This window comes from Oncorhynchus keta, chromosome 27 (assembly GCF_023373465.1).
Source record: "Oncorhynchus keta strain PuntledgeMale-10-30-2019 chromosome 27, Oket_V2, whole genome shotgun sequence".
NCBI classification, from domain to species: Eukaryota; Metazoa; Chordata; class Actinopteri; order Salmoniformes; family Salmonidae; genus Oncorhynchus; species Oncorhynchus keta.
The window spans coordinates 28,570,903-28,594,023 of NC_068447.1; the positions used below are offsets into that span (position 1 = coordinate 28,570,903).

At 45.7% G+C, this 23,121-nt stretch overlaps 1 protein-coding gene across 6 annotated transcripts in view; it reads left to right on the forward strand.

Annotated features, from left to right (window-relative positions):
* The window catches only part of LOC118359714 (protein SOGA1-like), a 90,537-nt gene that overhangs the window by 61,913 nt on the left and 5,503 nt on the right, over positions 1–23,121 (forward strand). For all 6 annotated transcript variants that reach the window (XM_052482084.1, XM_052482083.1, XM_052482079.1 and 3 more), the window contains 3 exons: positions 20,109–20,363; positions 21,410–21,483; positions 21,598–23,080. In XM_052482084.1, coding sequence (XP_052338044.1) covers positions 20,109–20,363; positions 21,410–21,483; positions 21,598–23,080 — 1,812 coding nt within the window. The remainder of the gene's footprint in view (positions 1–20,108; positions 20,364–21,409; positions 21,484–21,597; positions 23,081–23,121) is intronic.

A 23,121-nucleotide genomic window follows, 5' to 3' on the forward strand; every position in this document is an offset into this window, starting at 1 on the left:
ATAAACAGAGAGAGAGATAATAAATAGAGGGTGAGAGAGGGGGGAATAAACAGAGAGAGAGAGATAATAAATAGAGGGCGAGAGAGGGGGGAATAAACAGACAGAGAGAGATAATAAATAGAGGGAGAGAGAGGGGGAATAAACAGAGAGAGAGATAATAAATAGAGGGCGAGAGAGGGGGGAATAAACAGAGAGAGAGAGAGAATAAATAGAGGGAGAGAGATAATAAATAGAGGGAGAGAGATAATAAATAGAGGGAGAGAGAGAATAAATAGAGGGAGAGAGAGAGAGAATAAATAGAGGGAGAGAGATAATAAATAGAGGGAGAGAGATAATAAATAGAGGGAGAGAGATAATAAATAGAGGGAGAGAGAGGGGGAATAAACAGAGAGAGAGAGAGAGAATAAATAGAGGGAGAGAGAGAGAGAGAATAAATAGAGGGAGGGAGGGAGGGAGGGGGAATAAACAGAGAGAGAGAATAAATAGAGGGAGAGAGAGGGGGAATAAACAGAGAGAGAGAGAGAATAAATAAAGGGAGAGAGAGGGGGGAAGACCCCACAGTGTGCCATCACAGCAGCAAGATGTGTGAGCTGAGCCACAAGAAAAGGGCAACCAGTGAAGAACAAACACCATTGTAAATACAACCCATATTTATGTTTGATTTATTTTCCCTTTGTACTTTAACTATTTGCACATCGTTACAACACTGTATATAGACATAATATGACATTTGAAATGTCTTTATTCTTTGGAACTTCTGTGAGTGTAATGTTTACTGTTCAGTTGTATTGTTTATTTCACTTTTGTTTATTATCTAATCAATTGCTTTGGCGATGTTAACACATGTTTCCCATGCCAATAAAGCCCTTCAATTGAGGGGGAATAAACAGAGGGAGAGAGAGAATAAATAGAGGAGAGAGAGGGGGAATAAACAGAGAGAGAGAGAATAAATAGAGGGAGAGAGAGGGGGGGAATAAACAGAGAGAGAGAGAATAAATAGAGGGGAGAGAGAGGGGGAATAAACAGAGAGAGAGAGAGAATAAATAGAGGGAGAGAGAGGGGGAATAAACAGAGAGAGAGAGAGAATAAATAGAGGAGAGAGAGGGGGAATAAATAGAGGGAGAGAGAGAGAATAAATAGAGGGAGAGAGAGGGGGGGAATAAACAGAGGGAGAGAGAGAATAAATAGAGGGAGAGAGAGGGGGGGAATAAACAGAGAGAGAGAGAGAGAGAATAAATAGAGGGAGAGAGAGGGGGGGAATAAACAGAGAGAGAGAGAGAATAAATAGAGGGAGAGAGAGGGGGGAATAAACAGAGGGAGAGAGAGAATAAATAGAGGGAGAGAGAGGGGGGGAATAAACAGAGAGAGAGAGAGAGAATAAATAGAGGGAGAGAGAGGGGGGAATAAACAGAGAGAGAGAGAGAGAATAAATAGAGGGAGAGAGAGGGGGAATAAAAGAGAGAGAGAGAGAGAGAGAGAGAATAAATAGAGGGAGAGAGAGGGGGAATAAACAGAGAGAGAGAGAGAGAGAGAGAATAAATAGAGGGTGAGAGAGGGGGGAATAAACAGAGAGAGATAATAAATAGAGGGGAGAGAGGGGGAATAAACAGAGAGAGAGATAATAAATAGAGGGCGAGAGAGGGGGGAATAAACAGAGAGAGAGAGAGAATAAATAGAGGGAGAGAGAGAATAAATAGAGGGAGAGAGAGAATAAATAGAGGGAGAGAGATAATAAATAGAGGGGGGAATAAACAGAGAGAGAGAGAGATAATAAATAGAGGGCGAGAGAGGGGGGAATAAACAGAGAGAGATAATAGAGGGTGAGAGAGGGGGGAATAAACAGAGAGAGATAATAAATAGAGGGAGAGAGATAATAAATAGAGGGAGAGAGATAATAAATAGAGGGCGAGAGAGGGGGGAATAAACAGAGAGAGAGAGAGAATAAATAGAGGGCGAGAGAGGGGGAATAAACAGAGAGAGATATAATAAATAGAGGGTGAGAGAGGGGGGAATAAACAGAGAGAGAGAGATAATAAATAGAGGGCGAGAGAGGGGGGAATAAACAGAGAGAGAGAGATAATAAATAGAGGGCGAGAGAGGGGGGAATAAACAGAGAGAGATAATAAATAGAGGGTAAGAGAGGGGGGAATAAACAGAGAGAGAGAGAGAATAAACAGAGAGAGAGATAATAAATAGAGGGTGAGAGAGGGGGGAATAAACAGAGAGAGAGAGATAATAAATAGAGGGCGAGAGAGGGGGGAATAAACAGAGAGAGATAATAAATAGAGGGCGAGAGAGGGGGGAATAAACAGAGAGAGAGAGATAATAAATAGAGGGCGAGAGAGGGGGGAATAAACAGAGAGAGATAATAAATAGAGGGCGAGAGAGGGGGGAATAAACAGAGAGAGAGAGAGAATAGATAGAGGGCGAGAGAGGGGGGAATAAACAGAGAGAGAGATAATAAATAGAGGGTGAGAGAGGGGGGAATAAACAGAGAGAGAGATAATAAATAGAGGGCGAGAGAGGGGGGAATAAACAGACAGAGAGAGATAATAAATAGAGGGCGAGAGAGGGGGGAATAAACAGAGAGAGAGATAATAAATAGAGGGCGAGAGAGGGGGGAATAAACAGAGAGAGAGAGAGAATAAATAGAGGGAGAGAGATAATAAATAGAGGGAGAGAGATAATAAATAGAGGGAGAGAGAGAATAAATAGAGGGAGAGAGAGAGAGAATAAATAGAGGGAGAGAGATAATAAATAGAGGGAGAGAGATAATAAATAGAGGGAGAGAGATAATAAATAGAGGGAGAGAGAGGGGGAATAAACAGAGAGAGAGAGAGAGAATAAATAGAGGGCGAGAGAGGGGGGAATAAACAGAGAGAGAGATAATAAATAGAGGGGGGAATAAACAGAGAGAGAGAGATAATAAATAGAGGGCGAGAGAGGGGGGAATAAACAGAGAGAGATAATAAATAGAGGGCGAGAGAGGGGGGGATAAACAGAGAGAGAGAGAATAAATAGAGGGAGAGAGAGGGGGAATAAACAGAGAGAGCGAGAGAGAGAGAGAATAAATAGAGGAAGAGAGAGAGAATAAATAGAGGGAGAGAGAGAGAGAATAAATAGAGGGAGAGAGAGAGGGGGAATAAACAGAAGGAGAGAGAGAATAAACAGAGAGAGAGAGAGAGAATAAATAGAGGGAGAGAGAGGGGGAATAAACAGAGAGAGAGAGAGAATAAATAGAGGGAGAGAGAGGGGGAATAAACAGAGAGAGAGAGAGAGAATAAATAGAGGGAGAGAGGGGGGGAATAAACAGAGGGAGAGAGAGAATAAATAGAGGGAGAGAGAGGGGGGGAATAAACAGAGAGAGAGAGAGAGAGAGAGAATAAATAGAGGGAGAGAGAGGGGGGGAATAAACAGAGAGAGAGAGAGAATAAATAGAGGGAGAGAGAGGGGGGAATAAACAGAGAGAGAGAATAAATAGAGGGAGAGAGAGAGGGGGAATAAACAGAGAGAGAGAGAGAGAGAATAAATAGAGGGAGAGAGGGGGGGGAATAAACAGAGAGAGAGAGAGAATAAATAGAGCGAGAGAGGGGGGGAATAAACAGAGAGAGAGAATAAATAGAGGGAGAGAGAGAGAGTGGGAATAAACAGAGAGAGCGAGAGAGATAGAGAATAAATAGAGGAAGAGAGAGAGAATAAATAGAGGGAGAGAGAGAGAGAATAAATAGAGGGAGAGAGAGAGGGGGAATAAACAGAAGGAGAGAGAGAATAAACAGAGGGAGAGAGGGGGAATAAACAGAGAGAGAGAGAGAGAATAAATAGAGGGAGAGAGAGAGAGTGGGAATAAACAGAGAGAGCGAGAGAGATAGAGAATAAATAGAGGAAGAGAGAGAGAATAAATAGAGGGAGAGAGAGAGAGAATAAATAGAGGGAGAGAGAGAGGGGGAATAAACAGAAGGAGAGAGAGAATAAACAGAGGGAGAGAGGGGGAATAAACAGAGAGAGAGAGAGAGAATAAATAGAGGGAGAGAGAGGGAATAAACAGAGAGAGAGAGAGAGAATAAATAGAGGGAGAGAGAGAGGGGGAATAAACAGAAGGAGAGAGAGAATAAATAGAGGGAGAGCGAGGGGGGAATAAACAGAGAGAGAGAGAGAATAAATAGGGGGAGAGAGAGGGGGAATAAACAGAGAGAGAGAGAATAAATAGAGGGAGTGCGAGGGGGGAATAATCAGAGAGAGAGAGAGAGAGAGAGAGAATAAATAGAGGGGGGGGGGGAATGAACAGAGAGAGAGAGAATAAATAGAGGGAGAGAGGGGGAATAAACAGAGAGAGAGAGCGAATAAATAGAGGGATAGAGGGGGGGGAATAAACAGAGAGAGAGAGATAATAAATAGAGGGAGAGAGAGGGGTGGAATAAACAGAGAGAGAGAGAATAAATAGAGGGAGAGAGAGGGGGGAATAAACAGAGAGAGAGAGAGAGAGAGAGAATAAATAGAGGGAGAGAGAGAGGGGGGAATAAACAGAGAGAGGGGGAATAAACAGAGAGAGAGAGAATAAATAGAGGGAGAGAGAGAGAGAGAGAGAGAGAGAATAAATAGAGGGAGAGAGAGGGGGAAAGAGAGAGAGAGAGAAGAAAGAGAGAGAGAGAGAGAGAGAATAAATAGAGAGAGAGAGAGAGAGGAGGAGAGAGAGAGAGAGAGAGAGAGAGAATAAATAGAGAGGAGAGAGAGGGGGGGAATAAACAGAGAGAGAGAGAGAGAATAAATAGAGGGAGAGAGAGAGAGAGAATAAATAGAGGGAGGGAGGGAGGGGGGGGAATAAACAGAGAGAGAGAATAAATAGAGGGAGAGAGAGAGGGGGAATAAACAGAGAGAGAATAAATAAAGGGAGAGAGAGGGGGGAATAAACAGAGAGAGAGAATAAATAGAGGGAGAGATAGAGGGGGAATAAACAGAGAGAGAGAATATATAGAGGGAGAGAGAGGGGGGGAATAAACAGAGAGAGAGAGAGAGAATAAATAGAGGGAGAGAGAGGGGGGGGAATAAACAGAGAGAGAGAGAGAATAAATAGAGGGAGAGAGAGGGGGGGAATAAACAGAGAGAGAGAGAGAATAAATAGAGGGAGAGAGAGGGGGAATAAACAGAGAGAGAGAGAGAGAGAATAAATAGAGGGAGAGAGAGGGGGGAATAAACAGAGAGAGAGAGAGAGAGAATAAATAGAGGGAGAGAGGGGGGGAATAAACAGAGAGAGAGAGAATAAATAGAGGGAGAGAGGGGGAATAAACAGAGAGAGAGAGAATAAATAGAGAGAGAGAGGGGGAATAAACAGAGAGAGAGAGGGGGAATAAACAGAGAGAGAGAGAATAAATAGAGGGAGAGAGAGGGGGAATAAACAGAGAGAGAGAGAATAAATAGAGAGAGAGAGGGGGGAATAAACAGAGAGATAGAGAATAAACAGAGAGAGAGGGGGAATAAACAGAGAGAGAGATAAAAAAGAGAGAGAGGGGGGAATAAACAGAGAGAGAGAGGGGGAATAAACAGAGAGAGAGAATAAATAGAGGAGAGAGAGGGGGAATAAACAGAGAGAGAGAGAATAAATAGAGGGAGGGGGGATTAACAGAGAGAGAGAGAGAATAAATAAAGGGAGAGAGGGGGAATTAACAGAGAGAGAGAGAGAATAAATAGAGGGGAGAGAGGGGGGATAAACAGAGAGAGAGAGCGAATAAATAGAGGGATAGAGGGGGAATAAACAGAGAGAGAGAGAGAATAAATAGAGGGAGAGAGAGAGAGGGGGAATAAACAGAGAGAGAGAGGGGGAATAAACAGAGCGAGAGAGAGATAATAAATAGAGGGAGAGAGGGGGGGAATAAACAGAGAGAGAGAGAGAGAGAATGAATAGAGGGAGAGATAGGGGGGAATAAACAGAGAGAGAGAGAGAATAAATAGAGGGAGAGAGAGGGGGGAATAAACAGAGAGAGAGAGAATAAATAGAGGGAGAGAGAGAGAGGGGGAATAAACAGAGAGAGAGAGAGAATAAATAGAGGGAGAGAGAGGGGGGAATAAACAGAGAGAGAGAGAGAGAATAAATAGAGGGAGAGAGAGGGGGAATAAACAGAGAGAGAAAGAGAGAGAGAATAAATAGAGGGAGAGAGAGGGGGGAATAAACAGAGAGAGGGGGGGAATAAACAGAGAGAGAGAGAATAAATAGAGGGAGAGAGAGGGGGGGAATAAACAGAGAGAGAGAGAGAGAATAAATAGAGGGAGAGAGAGAGAATAAATAGAGGGAGAGAGGGGGGGGGATAAACAGAGAGAGAGAATAAATAGAGGGAGAGAGAGAGGGGGAATAAACAGAGAGAGAGAGAGAATAAATAAAGGGAGAGAGAGGGGGGAATAAACAGAGAGAGAGAATAAATAGAGGGAGGGGGGGGATAAACAGAGAGAGAGAGAGAATAAATAGAGGGAGAGAGAGAGGGGGGGGAATAAACATAGAGAGGGGGGGGGGAATAAACAGAGAGAGAATAAATAGAGGGAGAGGGGGAATAAACAGAGAGAGAGAGAATAAATAGAGGGAGAGGGAATAAACAGAGAGAGAGAGAATAAATAGAGGGAGAGAGAGAGAGGGGGAATAAACAGAGAGAGAGAGGGGAAATAAACAGAGAAAATAGAGGGGGAATAAACAGAGAGAAAGAGAATAAATAGTTGGTAGGAGCAGAGAGCCATGGGAATAAAAGGGAGAGAGATGGGGGAATAAACAGCACTGAGAGGGAGAAGGGAATAAATAGGGGAGAGAGCAGCAATAAATAGAGGTCTGAGAGAGGGGAATAAACAGAGAAAGAGAATAAATAGATGGAGAGAGAGAGAGAGGGAATAAACAGAGAGAGAGAGGGGAAATAAACAGAGAAAATAGAGCGGGAATAAACAGAGAGAAAGAGAATAAATAGAGGTAGGGAGAGAGAGAGAGAATAAATAGAGGGAGAGAGAGGGGGGAATAAACAGAGAGAGAGAGAATAAATAGAGGGAGGGAGAGAGAGAGAGAGAGAGGGAATAAACAGAGAGAGAGAGAGAGAATAAATAGAGGGGGAGAGAGAGAGAGAGGGGGAATAAACACAGAGAGAGAGAGAATAAATAGAGGGGGAGAGAGGGGTGGAATAAACAGAGAGAGAGGGATGTTTTATTATTTTTTAAGAGAGAGAGAGGTACAGTACATTAGACACAGAGAGAGTTTGAGGCATGTTTCCTTGGTCCTATCAGACTGTTCCCTCCCTCTGCAGTCCCTATTCCGTGGGTCTGTAGGGGCACAGCTAAATGGTTGCCTGCCCTGAGAGCAGCACTGTGCCATGGGTCTGGAAGGGCACAGCTAAATGGTTGCCTGCCCTGAGAGCAGCACTGTGCCATGGGTCTGGAAGGGCACAGCTAAATGGTTGCCTTTTTAAATGGCCAGGCTTTTTCATTCATCCCCCCTCCTTCCGCCTCCTGTATCCACTGTGGTGGCTTTTGTCTCTCTCCTCCCTGGCAGTAGTAATGTGTTGTGTGTCAGGGTGGGAGGGAGAGAGGGAAAAGAAGGATTGAGGAGACAGGAAAAGGGGCTTCTTGTGCATTGGTTCTACACCTTTATTAAACTGGACACAACTAACTTGTTTTTTTCATTGATATTTCCTGATGAAATAATGGCCTACATGGACTGTAGGAGCATGACTCAGTCTTTAGCCTTGGGTGAAGTCTAGATTTGACCCCGGGTTAGAATCCTGATTTGTGTTTTGTTTGTGTATCACCAGAAGACCCAGATGACAATGTAATTCAGTTGAAACACTTTAAAAAGGTGTCACCTGTGTGAATCATGGCCATCATCAAAGCGTTGACTCTCTTTCTGAGTGGCGCAGTGGTCTAAGGCACTGCATCTCAGTGCAAGAGGCGTCACTACAGACCCAGGTTTGTTTCTAGGCTGTATCACAACCGGTCGTGATTGGGAGTCCCATGGAGCGGCGCACAATTGGCCCAGCGTTGTCCGAGTTTGGCCGGGTAGGCCGTCATTGTAAATAAGAATTTGTTCTTAACTGACTTGCCTAGTTAAATAAAGGTTAGGGTCGATAATCCAGAGTCGTGGGGTCAAGATACAGGACGGCAGGCAGGCCCAGGTTCAGGTGAGGCAAAGGTCTGAGTAGAGGCAAAGGTACAGGATGGCAGCTAGGCTCAGGGGCAGGCAGCCAGGCTCAGGGGCAGGCAGCCAGGCTCAGGGGCAGGCAGCCAGGCTCAGGGGCAGGCAGCCAGGCTCAGGGGCAGGCAGCCAGGCTCAAGGGCAGGCAGCCAAGCTCAGGGGCAGGCAGCCAGGGGCAGCCAGGCCAGGCAGGCAGCCAGGGCAGGCAGCCAGGCTCAGGGGCAGGCAGCCAGGCTCAGGGGCAGGCAGCCAGGCTCAAGGGCAGGCAGCCAAGCTCAGGGGCAGGCAGCCAGGCTCAGGGGCAGGCAGCCAGGCTCAGGGGCAGGCAGAGTGGTCAGGCAGGCAGAGTGGTCAGGCAGGCGGGCTCAGAGTCAGGACAGGCAGGGGTCAAATCCAGGAGGACAATAAAAGAGATACTGGAAAAAGCAGGAGCTGAGACACAAAACGCTGGTAGGCTTGAACAAACAAGACAAACTGACAGAGACAGACAGAAAACACAGGTATAAATACCCAGGGGATATAGTGCCTTGAAAAAGTATTCACCCCCTTGACGTTTTTCCTATTTTGTTGCATTACAACCTGTAATTTAAATGGATTTTATTTGGATTTCATGTAATTGACATTCACAAAATAGTCCAAATTGGTGAAGTGAAATGAAAAAAAAATATTTAAAAAATTCAAATAGAAAGTGGTGGGTGCATATGTATTCACCCCCTTTGCTATGAAGCCCCTAAATAAGATCTGGTGGAACCAATTATCTTCAGAAGTCACATAATTAGTTAGATTGCACACAGGTGGACTTTATTTAAGTGTCACATCAATCAATCAATCAAATTTTATTTATATAGCCCTTCATACATCAGCTGATATCTCAAAGTGCTATACAGAAACCCAGCCTAAAACCCCAAACAGCAAGCAATGCAGGTGTAGAAGCACGGTGGCTAGGAAAAACTCCCTAGAAAGGCCAAAACCTAGGAAGAAACCTAGAGAGGAACCAGGCTATGTGGGGTGGCCAGTCCTCTTCTGGCTGTGCCGGGTGGAGATTATAACAGAACATGGCCAAGATGTTCAAATGTTCATAAATGACCAGCATGGTCAAATAATAACAAGGCAGAACAGTTGAAACTGAGCAGCAGCACAGTCAGGTGGACTGGGGACAGCAAGGAGTCATCATGTCAGGTCGTCCTGGGGGGTGGGCTCAGGTCCTCCGAGAGAGAGAAATAAAGAGAGAATTAGAGAGGTATATGTAGGGTGGCCAGTCCTCTTCTGGCTGTGCCGGGTGGAGATTATAACAGAACATGGCCAAGATGTTCAAATGTTCATAAATGACCAGCATGGTCAAATAATAGTAAGGCAGAACAGTTGAAACTGAGCAGCAGCATGGCCAGGTGGACTGGGGACAGCAAGGAGTCATCATGTCAGGTAGTCCTGGGGCATGGTCCTAGGGCTCAGGTCAGTTGAAACTGGAGCAGCAGCATGGCCAGGTGGACTGGGGACAGCGAGGAGCCATCATGTCAGGTAGTCCTGGGGCATGGTCCTAGGGCTCAGGTCCTCCGAGAGAGAGAAAGAAAGAAGGAGAGAATTAGAGAACGCACACTTAGATTCACACAGGACACCGAATAGGACAGGAGAAGTACTCCAGATATAACAAACTGACCCTAGCCCCCCGACACAAACTACTGCAGCATAAATACTGGAGGCTGAGACAGGAGGGTTCAGGAGACACTGTGGCCCCATTCGAGGACACCCCCGGACAGGGCCAAACAGGAAGGATATAACCCCACCCACTTTGCCAAAGCACAGCCCGCACACCACTAGAGGGATATCTTCAACCACCAACTTACCATCCTGAGACAAGGCTGAGTAAAAGCCCACAAAGATCTCTGCCACGGCACAACCCAAGAGGGGGGCGCCAACCCAGACAAGATGACCACAACAGTGAATCAACCCACTCAGGTGACGCACCCCTGCAGGGACGGCATGAGAGAGCCCCAGTAAGCCAGTGACTCAGCCCCTGTAATAGGGTTAGAGGCAGAGAATCCCAGTGGAAAGAGGGGAACTGGCCAGGCAGAGACAGCAAGGGCGGTTCGTTGCTCCAGAGCCTTTCCGTTCACCTTCCCACTCCTGGGCCAGACTACACTCAATCATATGACCCACTGAAGAGATGAGTCTTCAGTAAAGACTTAAAGGTTGAGACCGAGTTTGCGTCTCTGATATGGGTAGGCAGACCGTTCCATAAAAATGGAGCTCTATAGGAGAAAGCCCTGCCTCCAGCTGTTTGCTTAGAAATTCTAGGGACAATTAGGAGGCCTGCGTCTTGTGACCGTAGCGTACGTGTAGGTATGTACGGCAGGACCAAATCAGAGAGATAGGTAGGAGCAAGCCCATGTAATGCTTTGTAGGTTAGCAGTAAAACCTTGAAATCAGCCCTTGCTTTGACAGGAAGCCAGTGTAGAGAGGCTAGCACTGGAGTAATATGATCAAATTTTTTGGTTCTAGTCAGGATTCTAGCAGCCGTATTTAGCACTAACTGAAGTTTATTTATTGCTTTATCCGGGTATTCGGAAAGTAGAGCATTGCAGTAGTCTAACCTAGAAGTGACAAAAGCATGGATTAATTTTTCTGCATTAATTTTTCTGCATCATTTTTGGACAGAAAGTTTCTGATTTTTGCAATATTACGTAATGGAAAAAAGCTGTCCTCGAAATGGTCTTGATATGTTCTTCAAAAGAGAGATCAGGGTCCAGAGTAACGCAGAGGTCCTTCACAGTTTTATTTGAGACGACTGTACAACCATTAAGATTAATTGTCAGATTCAACAGAAGATCTCTTTGTTTCTTGGGACCTAGAACAAGCATCTCTGTTTTGTCCGAGTTTAATAGTAGAAAGTTTGCAGCCATCCACTTCCTTATGTCTGAAACACATGCTTCTAGCGAGGGCAATTTTGGGGCTTCACCATGTTTCATTGAAATGTACAGCTGTGTGTCATCCGCATAGCAGTGAAAGTTAACATTATGTTTTCGAATAACATCCCCAAGAGGTAAAATGTATAGTGAAAACAATAGTGGTCCTAAAACAGAACCTTGAGGAACACCGAAATTTACAGTTGATTTGTCAGAGGACAAACCATTCACAGAGACAAACTGATATCTTTCCGACAGATAAGATCTAAACCAGGCCAGAACATGTCCGTGTAGACCAATTAAAATGTCATTTACCACCTTCACAAGTGCCGTCTCAGTGCTATGATGGGGTCTAAAACCAGACTGAAGCATTTCGTATACATTGTTTGTCTTCAGGAAGGCAGTGAGTTGCTGCGCAACAGCCTTTTCTAAAATTTTTGTGAGGAATGGAAGATTCCGATAGGCCAATAGTTTTTTTAATATTTTCTGGGTCAAGGTTAGGCTTTTTCAAGAGAGGCTTTATTACTGCCACTTTTAGTGAGTTTGGTACACATCCAGTGGATAGAGAGCCGTTTATTATGTTCAACATAGGAGGGCCAAGCACAGGAAGCAGCTCTTTCAGTAGTTTAGTTGGAATAGGGTCCAGTATGCAGCTTGAAGGTTTAGAGGCCATGATTATTTTCATCATTGTGTCAAGAGATATAGTACTAAAACACTTGAGTGTCTCTCTTGATCCTAGGTCCTGGCAGAGTTGTGCAGACTCAGGACAACTGAGGTTTGGAGGAATACGCAGGTTTAAAGAGGAGTCTGTAATTTGCTTTCTAATAATCATAATCTTTTCCTCAAAGAAGTTCATGAATTTATCACTGCTAAAGTGAAAGTCATCCTCTCTTGGGGAATGCTGCTTTTTAGTTAGCTTTGCGACAGTATCAAATAGGAATTTCGGATTGTTCTTATTTTCCTCAATTAAGTTAGAAAATAGGATGATCGAGCAGCAGTAAGGGCTCTTCGGTACTGCACGGTACCGTCTTTCCAAGCTAGTCGGAAGACTTCCAGTTTGGTGTGGCGCCATTTCCGTTCCAATTTTCTGGAAGCCTGCTTCAGAGCTCGGGTATTTTCTGTGTACCAGGGAGCTAGTTTCTTATGAGAAATGTTTTTAGTTTTTAGGGGTGCAACTGCATCTAGGGTATTGCGCAAGGTTAAATCGAGATCCTCAGTTAGGTGGTTAACTGATTTTTGTCCTCTGGCGTCCTTGGGTAGGCAGAGGGAGTCTGGAAGGGCATCAAGGAATCTTTGTGTTGTCTGTGAATTTATAGCACGACTTTTGATGGTCCTTGGTTGGGGTCTGAGCAGATTATTTGTTGCAATTGCAAACGTAATAAAATGGTGGTCCGATAGTCCAGGATTATGAGGAAAAACATTAAGATCGACAACATTTATTCCATGGAACAAAACTAGGTCCAGCATATGACTGTGACAGTGAGTGGGTCCAGAGACATGTTGGACAAAACCCACTGAGTCGATGATGGCTCCGAAAGCTTTTTGGAGTGGGTCTGTGGACTTTTCCTGTGAATATTAAAGTCACCAAAGATTAGAATATTATCTGCTATGACTACAAGGTCCGATAGGAATTCAGGGAACTCAGTGAGAAACGCTGTATATGGCCCAGGAGGCCTGTAAACAGTAGCTATAAAAAGTGATTGAGTCGGCTGCATAGATTTCATGACTAGAAGCTCAAAAGACGAAAACGTCATTTTTTTTTTTTGTAAATTGAAATTTGCTATCGTAAATGTTAGCAACACCTCCGCCTTTGCGGGATCCACGGGGGATATGGTCACTAGTGTAGCCAGGAGGTGAGGCCTCATTTAAAACAGTAAATTCATCAGGCTTAAGCCATGTTTCAGTCAGGCCAATCACATCAAGATTATGATCAGTGATTAGTTCATTGACTATAATTGCCTTTGAAGTAAGGGATCTAACATTAAGTAGCCCTATTTTGAGATGTGAGTTATCATGATCTCTTTCAGTAATGACAGGAATGGAGGTGGTCTTTATCCTAGTGAGATTGCTAAGGCGAACACCGCCATGTTTAGTTTTGCCCAACCTAGGTCGAGGCACAGACACGGTCTCAATGGTGATAGCTGAGCTGACTACACTGACTGTGCTAGTGGCAGACTCCACTATGCTGGCAGGCTGGCTAACAGCCTGCTGCCTGGCCTGCACCCTATTTCATTGTGGAGCAAGAGGAGTTAGAGCCCTGTCTATGTTGGTAGATAAGATGAGAGCACCCCTCCAGCTAGGATGGAGTCCGTCACTCCTCAGCAGGTCAGGCTTGGTCCTGTTTGTGGGCGAGTCCCAGAAAGAAGGCCAGTTATCTACAAATTCTATATTTTGGGAGGGGTCAGAAAACAGTTTTCAACCAGCGATTGAGTTGTGAGACTCTGCTGTAGAGCTCATCACTCCCCCTAACTGGGAGGGGGCCAGAGACAATTACTCGATGCCGACACATCTTTCTAGCTGATATGCACGCAGAAGCTATGTTGCGCTTGGTGATCTCTGACTGTTTCATCCTAACATCGTTGGTGCCGACGTGGATAACAATATCTCTATACTCTCTACACTCGCCATTTTTAGCTTTAGCCAGCACCATCTTCAGATTAGCCTTAACGTCGGTAGCCCTGCCCCCTGGTAAACAGTGTATGATCGCTGGATGATTCGTTTTAAGTCTAATACTGCGGGTAATGGAGTCGCCAATGACTAGAGTTTTCAATTTGTCAGAGCTAATGGTGGGAAGCTTCGGCGTCTCAGACCCCGTAACGGGAGGAGTAGAGGCCAGAGAAGACTCGGCCTCTGACTCCGACCCGCTGCTTAATGGGGAAAACCGGTTGAAAGTTTCTGTCGGCTGAATGAGCGACACCGGTTGAGCTTTCCTACAGCATTTCCTTCCAGAAACCGTGAGAAAGGTGTCCGGCTGTCACAGATCATGATCATGATCTGTGACATGATCTCAGTATATTTACACCTGTACTGAAAGGCACCCAGAGTCTGCAACACCACTAAGCAAGGGGCACAACCAAGCAAGTGGCACCATGAAGTCCAAGGAGCTCTCCAAACAGGTCAGGGACAAACTTGTGGAGAAGGACAGATCAGGGTTGGGTTATAAAAGCACCATTTTAAATCCATTATTTAAAAAAAATGGAAAGAATATGGCACTACAATAAACCTACCAAGAGAGGGCCGCCCACCAAAACTCACGGACCAGACAAGGAGGGCATTAAGCTACAAAGCTCCACAGCGGAGATTGGAGTATCTGTCCATAAGACCACTTTAAGCCGTACACTCCACAGAGCTGGGTTTTACGGAAGAGTGGCCAGAAAAAAGCCTTTGCATTAAAAAAAAAAAAAGAAATCATGTTTGGTGTTCACCAAAAAGCTTGTGGGAGACTCCCCAAACATATGGAAGAAGGTACTCTGGTTAGATGAGACAAAAATTTAGCTTTTTGGCCATCAAGGAAAACGCTATGTCTGGCACAAACCTAACACCTCTCCTCACCCCGAGAATGCCATCCCCACAGTGAAGAAGGGTGGTGGCAGCATCATGCTGTGGGGAGGTTTTTCATCGGCAGGGACTTGGAAACTGGTCAGAATTGAAGGAATGATGGATGGTGCTAAATACAGGGAAATTCTTGATGGAAACCTGTTTCAGTCTTCTAGAGATTTGAGACTGGGACAGAGGTTCACCTTCCAGCATGACAATGACCCTAAGCATACTGCTAATGCAACACCCGAGTGGTTTAAGGGGAAACATTTTAAATGTCTTGGAATGGCCTAGTCAAAGCCCAGACCTCAATCCAGTTGAGAATCTGTGGTATGACTTAAATATTGCTGTACACCAGCGGAACCCATCCAACTTGAAGGAGCTGGAGCGGTTTTGCCTTGAAGAATGGGCAAAAATCCCAGTGGCTAGCTGTGCCAAGCTTATAGAGACATACCCCAAGAGACTTGCAGCTGTATTTGCTGCAAAAGGTGACTCTACAAAGTATTGACTTTGAGGGGTAAATAGATATGCATGCTCAAGTTTTCAGTTTTTCTTATTTCTTGTTTGTTTCACAATAAAAAATATTTTGGATCTTCAAAGTGGTAGGTATGTTGTGTAAATCAAATGATATAAAACCCCCCAAAATCCATTTAATTCCAGGTTGTAAGGCAACAAAATAGGAAAAATGCCAAGTGGGTGAATACTTTCGAAACCACTGTATAGAAGGGAAGATTGGCGACACCTGGAGGGGGTGGAGACAAGCACAAGTACAGGTGAAACAGATCTGGGCGTGACAGGTACTGTTGTGGGATGCAATCGATCCCAAATTAATACAACCACTAGCATTAAAAAACGTTTAAAGTCAATGAGGCTGATGCAACAGATTAGAACATTTAGCTTAAAATGTTGATAAACTATTAGGCTATTTTTCTCATTATAAGCGCAGCAATGCACACACAGCAATTGGCTGTCTAAAAGCGTCTGCTAAATGGCATATATTAATTGGCTGTCTAAAAGCGTCTGCTAAATGGCATATATTAATTGGCTGTCTAAAAGCGTCTGCTAAATGGCATATATTAATTGGCTGTCTAAAAGCGTCTGCTAAATGGCATATATTAATTGGCTGTCTAAAAGCGTCTGCTAAATGGCATATATTAATTGGCTGTCTAAAAGCGTCTGCTAAATGGCATATATTAATTGGCTGTCTAAAAGCGTCTGCTAAATGGCATATATTAATTGGCTGTCTAAAAGCGTCTGCTAAATGGCATATATTAATTGGCTGTCTAAAAGCGTCTGCTAAATGGCATATATTAATTGGCTGTCTAAAAGCGTCTGCTAAATGGCATATATTAATTGGCTGTCTAAAAGCGTCTGCTAAATGGCATATATTAATTGGCTGTCTAAAAGCGTGAATGTTCCAAAATGCAATCAATTAGCGGGAAAACACCGTTCTCAAAAGTGACCACAAATGCGGTTATTCATGTAATCCTTGCATTTTGCTGAGGAGAATTATCTTTCCCAAATGTGAAACTCACACGCCGCCTATATACAGTGCATTCAGAAAGGATTCAGACCCCTAAACGTTTTCCACATTTTGTTACGTTACAGCCTTATTCTAAAAATGTATAATTAAATAACAATCCTCATCAATGCCTCCCGAATGGCACAGTGGTCTAAGTGCTAATTGTTTCAACAAGAGATCCTGGTTCGAGTCCAGGCTCTGTCGCAACCGGGAGACCCATGGAGTGGCGCACAATTGGCCCAGCATCGTCTGGGTTAGGGGAGGGTTTGGCCGGCAGGGATGTTCTTGTCCCATCGCGCACTAGCGACACCTGTGGCGGGCCGGGTGCAATGCACGCTGACACGGTCGCCAGGTGTACGGTGTTTCCTATGACACATTGGTAAGGTGGGCTTCTGATTGTGTCAAGAAGCAGTGTGGCTTGGCTGGGTTGTGTTTCAGAGGACGTACGGCTCTCGACCTTCGCCTCTCCCAAGGCCGTTCTGGAGTGGCAGCGATGGGACAAGACTGTAACTACCAATTGGATATCACAAAATTGGGGAGAAAAAGGGAAAAAATACATTTTTATTTTTTATTTTATTATCAATCTACACACAATGCCCCAAAATAACAAAGCGAAAACAGGTAATGAGAAATGTTTGCAAATGTATTAAAAAGTGTAAAACAGAAATACCTTATTTACATAAGTATTCAGATTCTTCTATGAGACTCGAAATTGAGCTCCGGTGCATGCTGTTTCCTTTGATCATCCTTGAGATGTTTTCTGTAAGGTCTCACAGATGACAGTGCATGTCAGAGCAAAAACCAAGCCATGAGGTCCATGGAATTGTCCATAGAGCTCTGAGACTGGATTGTGTCAAGGCACAGATCTGGGGAAGGGTACAAAACATGTTTGCAGCATTGAAGGTCCCCAAGAACACAGTGACTTCCATCATTCTTAAATTATAGAAGTTTGGATCCACCAAGAGAGCTGGCTGAGAAATCGGGGGAGAAGGGCCTTGGTCTTGGAGGTGACCAAGAACTCGATGATCACTCTGACAGAGCTCCAGAGTTCCTCTGTGGAGATGTTTGTCCTTCTGGAAGGTTCTTCCATCTCTGCAGCACTCCACCAATCAGGCCTTTATGGTAGAGTGGCAGACGGAACCCACTCCTCAGTAAAAGGCACATGACAGCCTGCTTGGAGTTTGCCAAAATACACCTAAAGGACTCTCAGACCATGAGAAACAGCATTCTCCGGTCTGATGAAACCAAGATTGAACTCTTTGGGCCTGAATGCCAAGCATCTCGTCTGGAGGAAACCTGACACCATCCCTACGTTGAAGCATGGTGGTGGCAGCATCATGCTGTGGGGATGTTTTTCAGTGGCAGGGACTGGGAGACTTGTCAGGATCGAGGGAAAGATAAATGGAGCAAAGTACAGAGAGATCATTGATGAATAAATGTGCCAAAATGTCTAAAAACCTGTTTTTGCTTTGTCATTATGATATATTGTGTGTATATTGATGAGGGGAAAATAATTTAATCAATTTTAGAATAAGTTTGTAATGTAACAAAATGTGGAAAAAGACAAGGGGTTTGAGTGCTATCCGAATACACTGTATGCCATTTAGGTTCTACACCGGTTGTAAAGCAGATTAATGTGCTTAATTCTAAGAAGTAATTTGGCCATGTTAGCTGGGATACAAACCTTATCAAAACATATAGGCCTATGGGCTAAGCTACGTTGCGACAAAAAAAAGGCATGCGCTGTTTCTTGCCTTACAGCATAAAAGCTGGGCATCATTCACAAGTGATAATATATCATTCACAAGTCATAGGCTAATATTGTTTTTCTTGATTGAATCTTGTCTTTACATATACTAAATAATATCTGTGAAATTTGTTTGGATTTAGAATAGGCCATTGTCACGCACCTGTCTCGAAACTTGGGTAGGGGAAAAAAATGTGTCATCTATGCGCTAAAATAGCAAATGGAGGACGCTTTTCCCATGGTTCATTTTCATGCCAGCCAGGCATATATACTCCTGTTGTAAAGAGAAGCAATGTGCTTGAAATTAGGAAAGTTGAGAAATAAATATAGTAGGCCTAGCCTATAGAAAGCTGATGGAATCCTCCTCTTTTTAATAGAGGCCATCACTCTGTTTTCTCACACAACAGCTCATGGGCTCTGATGAAGTGTTTGATTAGATATTCGATTATATTTGCATTGATGTCAGAGTGATTAGAGGGACAATAGAGTGCTGAGTACCAGGCAGTTAGCACATTTGGTAGCTATGAGCTTTGAGAAGCCTAGTTATCATGACTAAATGGTCATGTGGAATTTGACTGTGGTCATGACTCTTGATCGCCGGTGTGGCAGTAATATGGTCACCATAACAGCCACCTCCATCAAAAAAGATAACAGCTTGCCCATTCCCCAAATCCATTGCATTTATTTTATTAGATCAGATTTACTGACTAACCTTTATGGCATAATCAGAGCTTGATTCATTTAGCTTTTCTTATTTTTTAAGAAACTCATCATCTGCTGCCTCTCGCACTCCAGTACTTATTGTGTCAGTCAGTCACATTTGCATTGTTCATCAAAATACAGCAGTCATATACTGTAGGATTCATTTGAACCACCCCATCCTGAGAGGGTGCACACACACACACACACACACACACACACACACACACACACACACACACACACACACACACACACACACACACACACACGCACACAAATTGTTACTATTCTTCCTTTTCCCCCTTCACCCCTATAAACTATGCCGTTACTGTGCCCTTGTATCGTGTAAACCCACTGGGCTGGTGCCCTGGAAAGAACTGGATGGCAAAGCTGGGTCCAATCTCTTCCTGCTCTGTTCAGCCAATCACAGAAGTAGGATAGCATCCTGGCAATGTGGCATGGCACCAACAGCTGTTGCACTGTGGAACCAGGCTTATGGCCTAATGCCTACAGATGCCAACAGACAGTTTTCTAAGGAAGGCTGTGTCACAAATGGCACCCTATTCCCTGTATAGTGCAGAGGCCTGTGTGGGCCCTGATCAAAAGTAGTGCACTAAAACATAGTGCCATTTGGGACTCATGTCTGTCTTCAGTGGTTTTGGGGGGAATCTGGGGTGAATTGGGAGCATTCAGAGCAAATGTCTTTCTCTGTGCTGTAAACCTGCAGACAACCATTTAGTCACAGCCCCGCAATGCCTCACCAATAAAACTCATTATGGATATTCATCATCAGACGAGATCAACGCTTCCGTCGCCGTCGGAGATGACTGGCATAGTCGTCCGAAAGGCCACCCAGACTCCTCCATTAGCACCATATAAGGCAGAAACCTGCAGTCATGCTCAGGCACCCCCCCCCGAAAGCTGTGACTTCAAATACGAGAATAAAAACGAGACTGACTCGTAAAATAAATAAAGAGCAATCGCCTCAGCTTTGAAGCACTGCTTGATTCATTCTAATGGGGCGAGAGGAGAGGAGAGGAGAGGAGAGGAGAGGAGAGGAGAGGAACGTAGCGGCCGTCTTTAGCTGTTGTCTTTTAATGTGACGGAAGAGAACCTGTAAACTCATCAATCTTAGAAACAAGGGAAGGATGACTTAAATGTAACACACACACAAGAGGCGTCTGCTGCTGTTATTTCTTTATTTATAGGGCTTTCTCATTAAGTGCCTCGCTCCACGTCTCGTTTTATACAGGGGGGAATACTTAAAAGCTGATAGTCTGTTTAGATCTTCAGTTAAAAATGTTAGTGTTTTCAGAGATGGACAAAAAGAAAGGAAAATGAAATAAATGCATCTGGAGTGTTAATCAGTGAGAGTGTAGGATGTGTTTGTTGAGCATTTGGGTATTCATTACTTTTGGTATTACATCATCACATATAAATGTAATTTAGCTGCTCAAACATGTATGGAACAAGCACAACATCCCCCATAGTGTCACATAATCACCATCCTCACCAACCCTCTCTCTGTCACCCTCCCCCCAGCTGGAGAGCAAGGCGGGCTTGGCTGCCCTGGCCGGCGGGGAGAAGGACCTCCAAGGACCTCCCGACCTGAAGGTGGCACTGAAGAGGGAGCGTGAGGAGCACCAGCACCTCCTGGCCGACTCATATGCCGCCGTCATGGACCTGACCAAGCAGCTGCAGATGGGCGAGAGGAACTGGAGCCGTGAGAAGCTGGAGCTCATAGAGCATTTCAGTCAGGAGAGGGGCCAGTGGGAGCAGAGGCTACAGTGCAAGATGGTAACTGGATTATTGGCACCTCAGTCCTGATAAGCTTATATTCTGCTCTACACTCTATTCTATTATAGCATGGTCTAGTATTATAGTTTAGCCATGGAGTGAGTACTGAGCGTGACACTAACTACCCTTGTAGTGTCTAGTGACTATCCTAATTGTCCTCCTTTCTCCTCATCATCTTTGGCAAAAAAAAATATCTGTGTGGTCTTTTGTTAGGGTGGAATGGAAGGTTAATGTCACTGGTAGGACATTGTTGGCGTGTATGCATTACTGTACTCTGTGACTAGTGGTTTAGTGTTTTCCATAGAGGGGTTAGGGATAACTGGCCAATAGAGGAATGCAGGGAGAGACAACATGCTGCTGAACATGAGGGTGTGTGTGTGTGTGTGTGTGTGTGTGTGTGTGTGTGTGTGTGTGTGTGTGTGTGTGTGTGTGTGTGTGTGTGTGTGTGTGTGTGTGTGCGTGTGTGTGTGTGTGTGTGTGACTGGCTCTTCTACCAGCAAAGCCTCATTACCTGTGTCTGTCTGGCTGTCATCCAGTCTGTCCCGAAACTGACTGGCTGGTCTTGGAAAATAGGTCTCTCGCACTCCAGTACTTATTGTGTCAGAAAACAGCACAGGAACATAGCACTGAGGCCAAGCACACAAGAGGACGTCATTATTTCAGACAGACGCCTCTTTCTCTCGCTGCGCTTTTCTCCTATCTGTCGTAGCCCTACTGTTGCTTCTCTGTCAGTCAGTCACATTTGCATTGTGCATCAAAATACAGCAGTCATGTACTGTAGGATTCATTTGAACCACCCCACCCTTCCTCTTTCCCCCGGGAGAAAATATGTGTTTTTATTTGTGTGTGTGTGTGAGCTCATCCCCTTGTGAGCTGAAAGCTCCTGAGTCAGCATCATTACAGGGACAGAAAGGCCTTTGTCAGGGATAAATACTGTAACTCCTAGATGATGGCCACATCCTCATGTCCTCCATTAAACATTGCCAATAAAACTACCGGACTGGCTGGACAGGAAACAAAAAATGTCTCCTTGTTTTCTCCCTCAGTCTCTGCACTACAAAACCACCCCTGAAACAAAAACTGCACTGGACGTTGTTACAAATGGAACCAATTTATCAAGGTAACATGTGTATTTAATGTATAAAAAGCTATTTTTCAAAGATCATGAAAAATGTATAGTCATAGCTGAATAATAAAACGATCATGTTTAGTGATATAATTTTTCTTCTATCAGGACCAAGTCCATGTTGGAGGGTCTGCTGGAGGCCTGTCCTTTCCGTCAGGAGGTCAATGGTACAGCCAATGAGGAGGGAGAGAAGGACCGGCCCAGCACCCAGGCCCCTCCCCTTCGAACCCACACAGACCCGGGTGACCTCACCAGGAAGAACTGGAAGTACCTGACCAATGAGATGGCTCTGATGGAGCAGGGTGATGCCCCCTTCAAGACGTGGGACTGTCCCAGCTCCCCAAACAGTTTCCTGGACCTGGAGAGCATCCAGAGGAGCTACACGGCCCCCGACAAGACTGGCATCCGCATCTACTACAGCCCCCCTACCATGCGCCGTATGGAGAGCCGGCTGGCCAAGGAGAAGCAGGACAAACCTCAAGCCCAGCAAGGCCACCTGTCTCGGGCTTCAACTCCCTCAGACGCTGTGGCCCCGGAGGGCCAACCTCCCTCCTCTGCCTCCTCCTCTTCGTCCTATGACCAGTGGTTGAGCTCTCTGTCCAAGCAGCACAGAGACCTTCTAGAGAACAGCAGCGGTGGCGCGGGGGTGGCGCCCTTCCACGGCCTGGAGATCTCTGCCAACCTCTCGGACGACATGAAGGAGATGACCAACTGCGTGCGCCAGGCCATCCGCTCCAGCTCTCTGGAGAGGAAGTGCAGCAAGGATGCGAGCAGCCAGACGGTGGGGGTGTCTAGTCGCTCCACCCAGACGGTCCAGTTTGTGAGCGTGGGGCTGCAGACGGACGGGCTCGGGTCTCGGGGGGTGGGGGGCTTCCACACCAAATCCTCCTGGTCCCCCCGGCCCTCGTCGTCGCTGGCCTCGGCCCGCTCGCGCCACATCTCCTCATCACTGGATAAGGTGCACAGCCGCATCGACAGGCCCTGTTGCTCACCCAAGTTTGGCTCCCCCAAGCTACAGCGACGCATTTCTGCCTCCTCCTCCAAGCTGGACGGAGGAGGATTGTCCTCGGCTTCATCCAGAGACCGCAGCCTGTGGAACCTCCACCAGCGGTCCTCGACCTCCAGCGGCTCGGCCTGGGCCCGTTCCACAACCACCAGGGACAGCCCCGTGCTCAGCGGCCTCAACGATGGCCTGTCCAGCCTGTTCAGCGTGGTGGAACACTCCGGCAGCGTAGAGTCCCTGTGGAAGAGTGAGCCAGGGGCCAGCCCAGCCCGCCAGGCAGCAGGGAAGCCCTCTGGCCCTGGACCAGACACCGGAGCCCAGAAATATGGCCCTTTCCAGGAGTTTTTCAGGAACGTGTGTGGCCGGACCGGAACGACCATGCCCGGGGGAGGGGAGAGGGGGCAGAGGGAGGTGGGGGCCATGGATGAGCCCAAGCCTGAGTGCCTCTCCGGGGTTTCGCTGGTGGGGAACGACAGCGTCACCAAGATCGTCAACAAGAGGTTCATGAGACAGATGCCCAGGGAGGAGTTGGGGGCCACTGCTAACGATCTCACTGCCAAGGACCTGACCTTGAGCTCCAGCATGGAGGTAGGTCCCACACATACTCACTCACACACAGAGAGACAGGG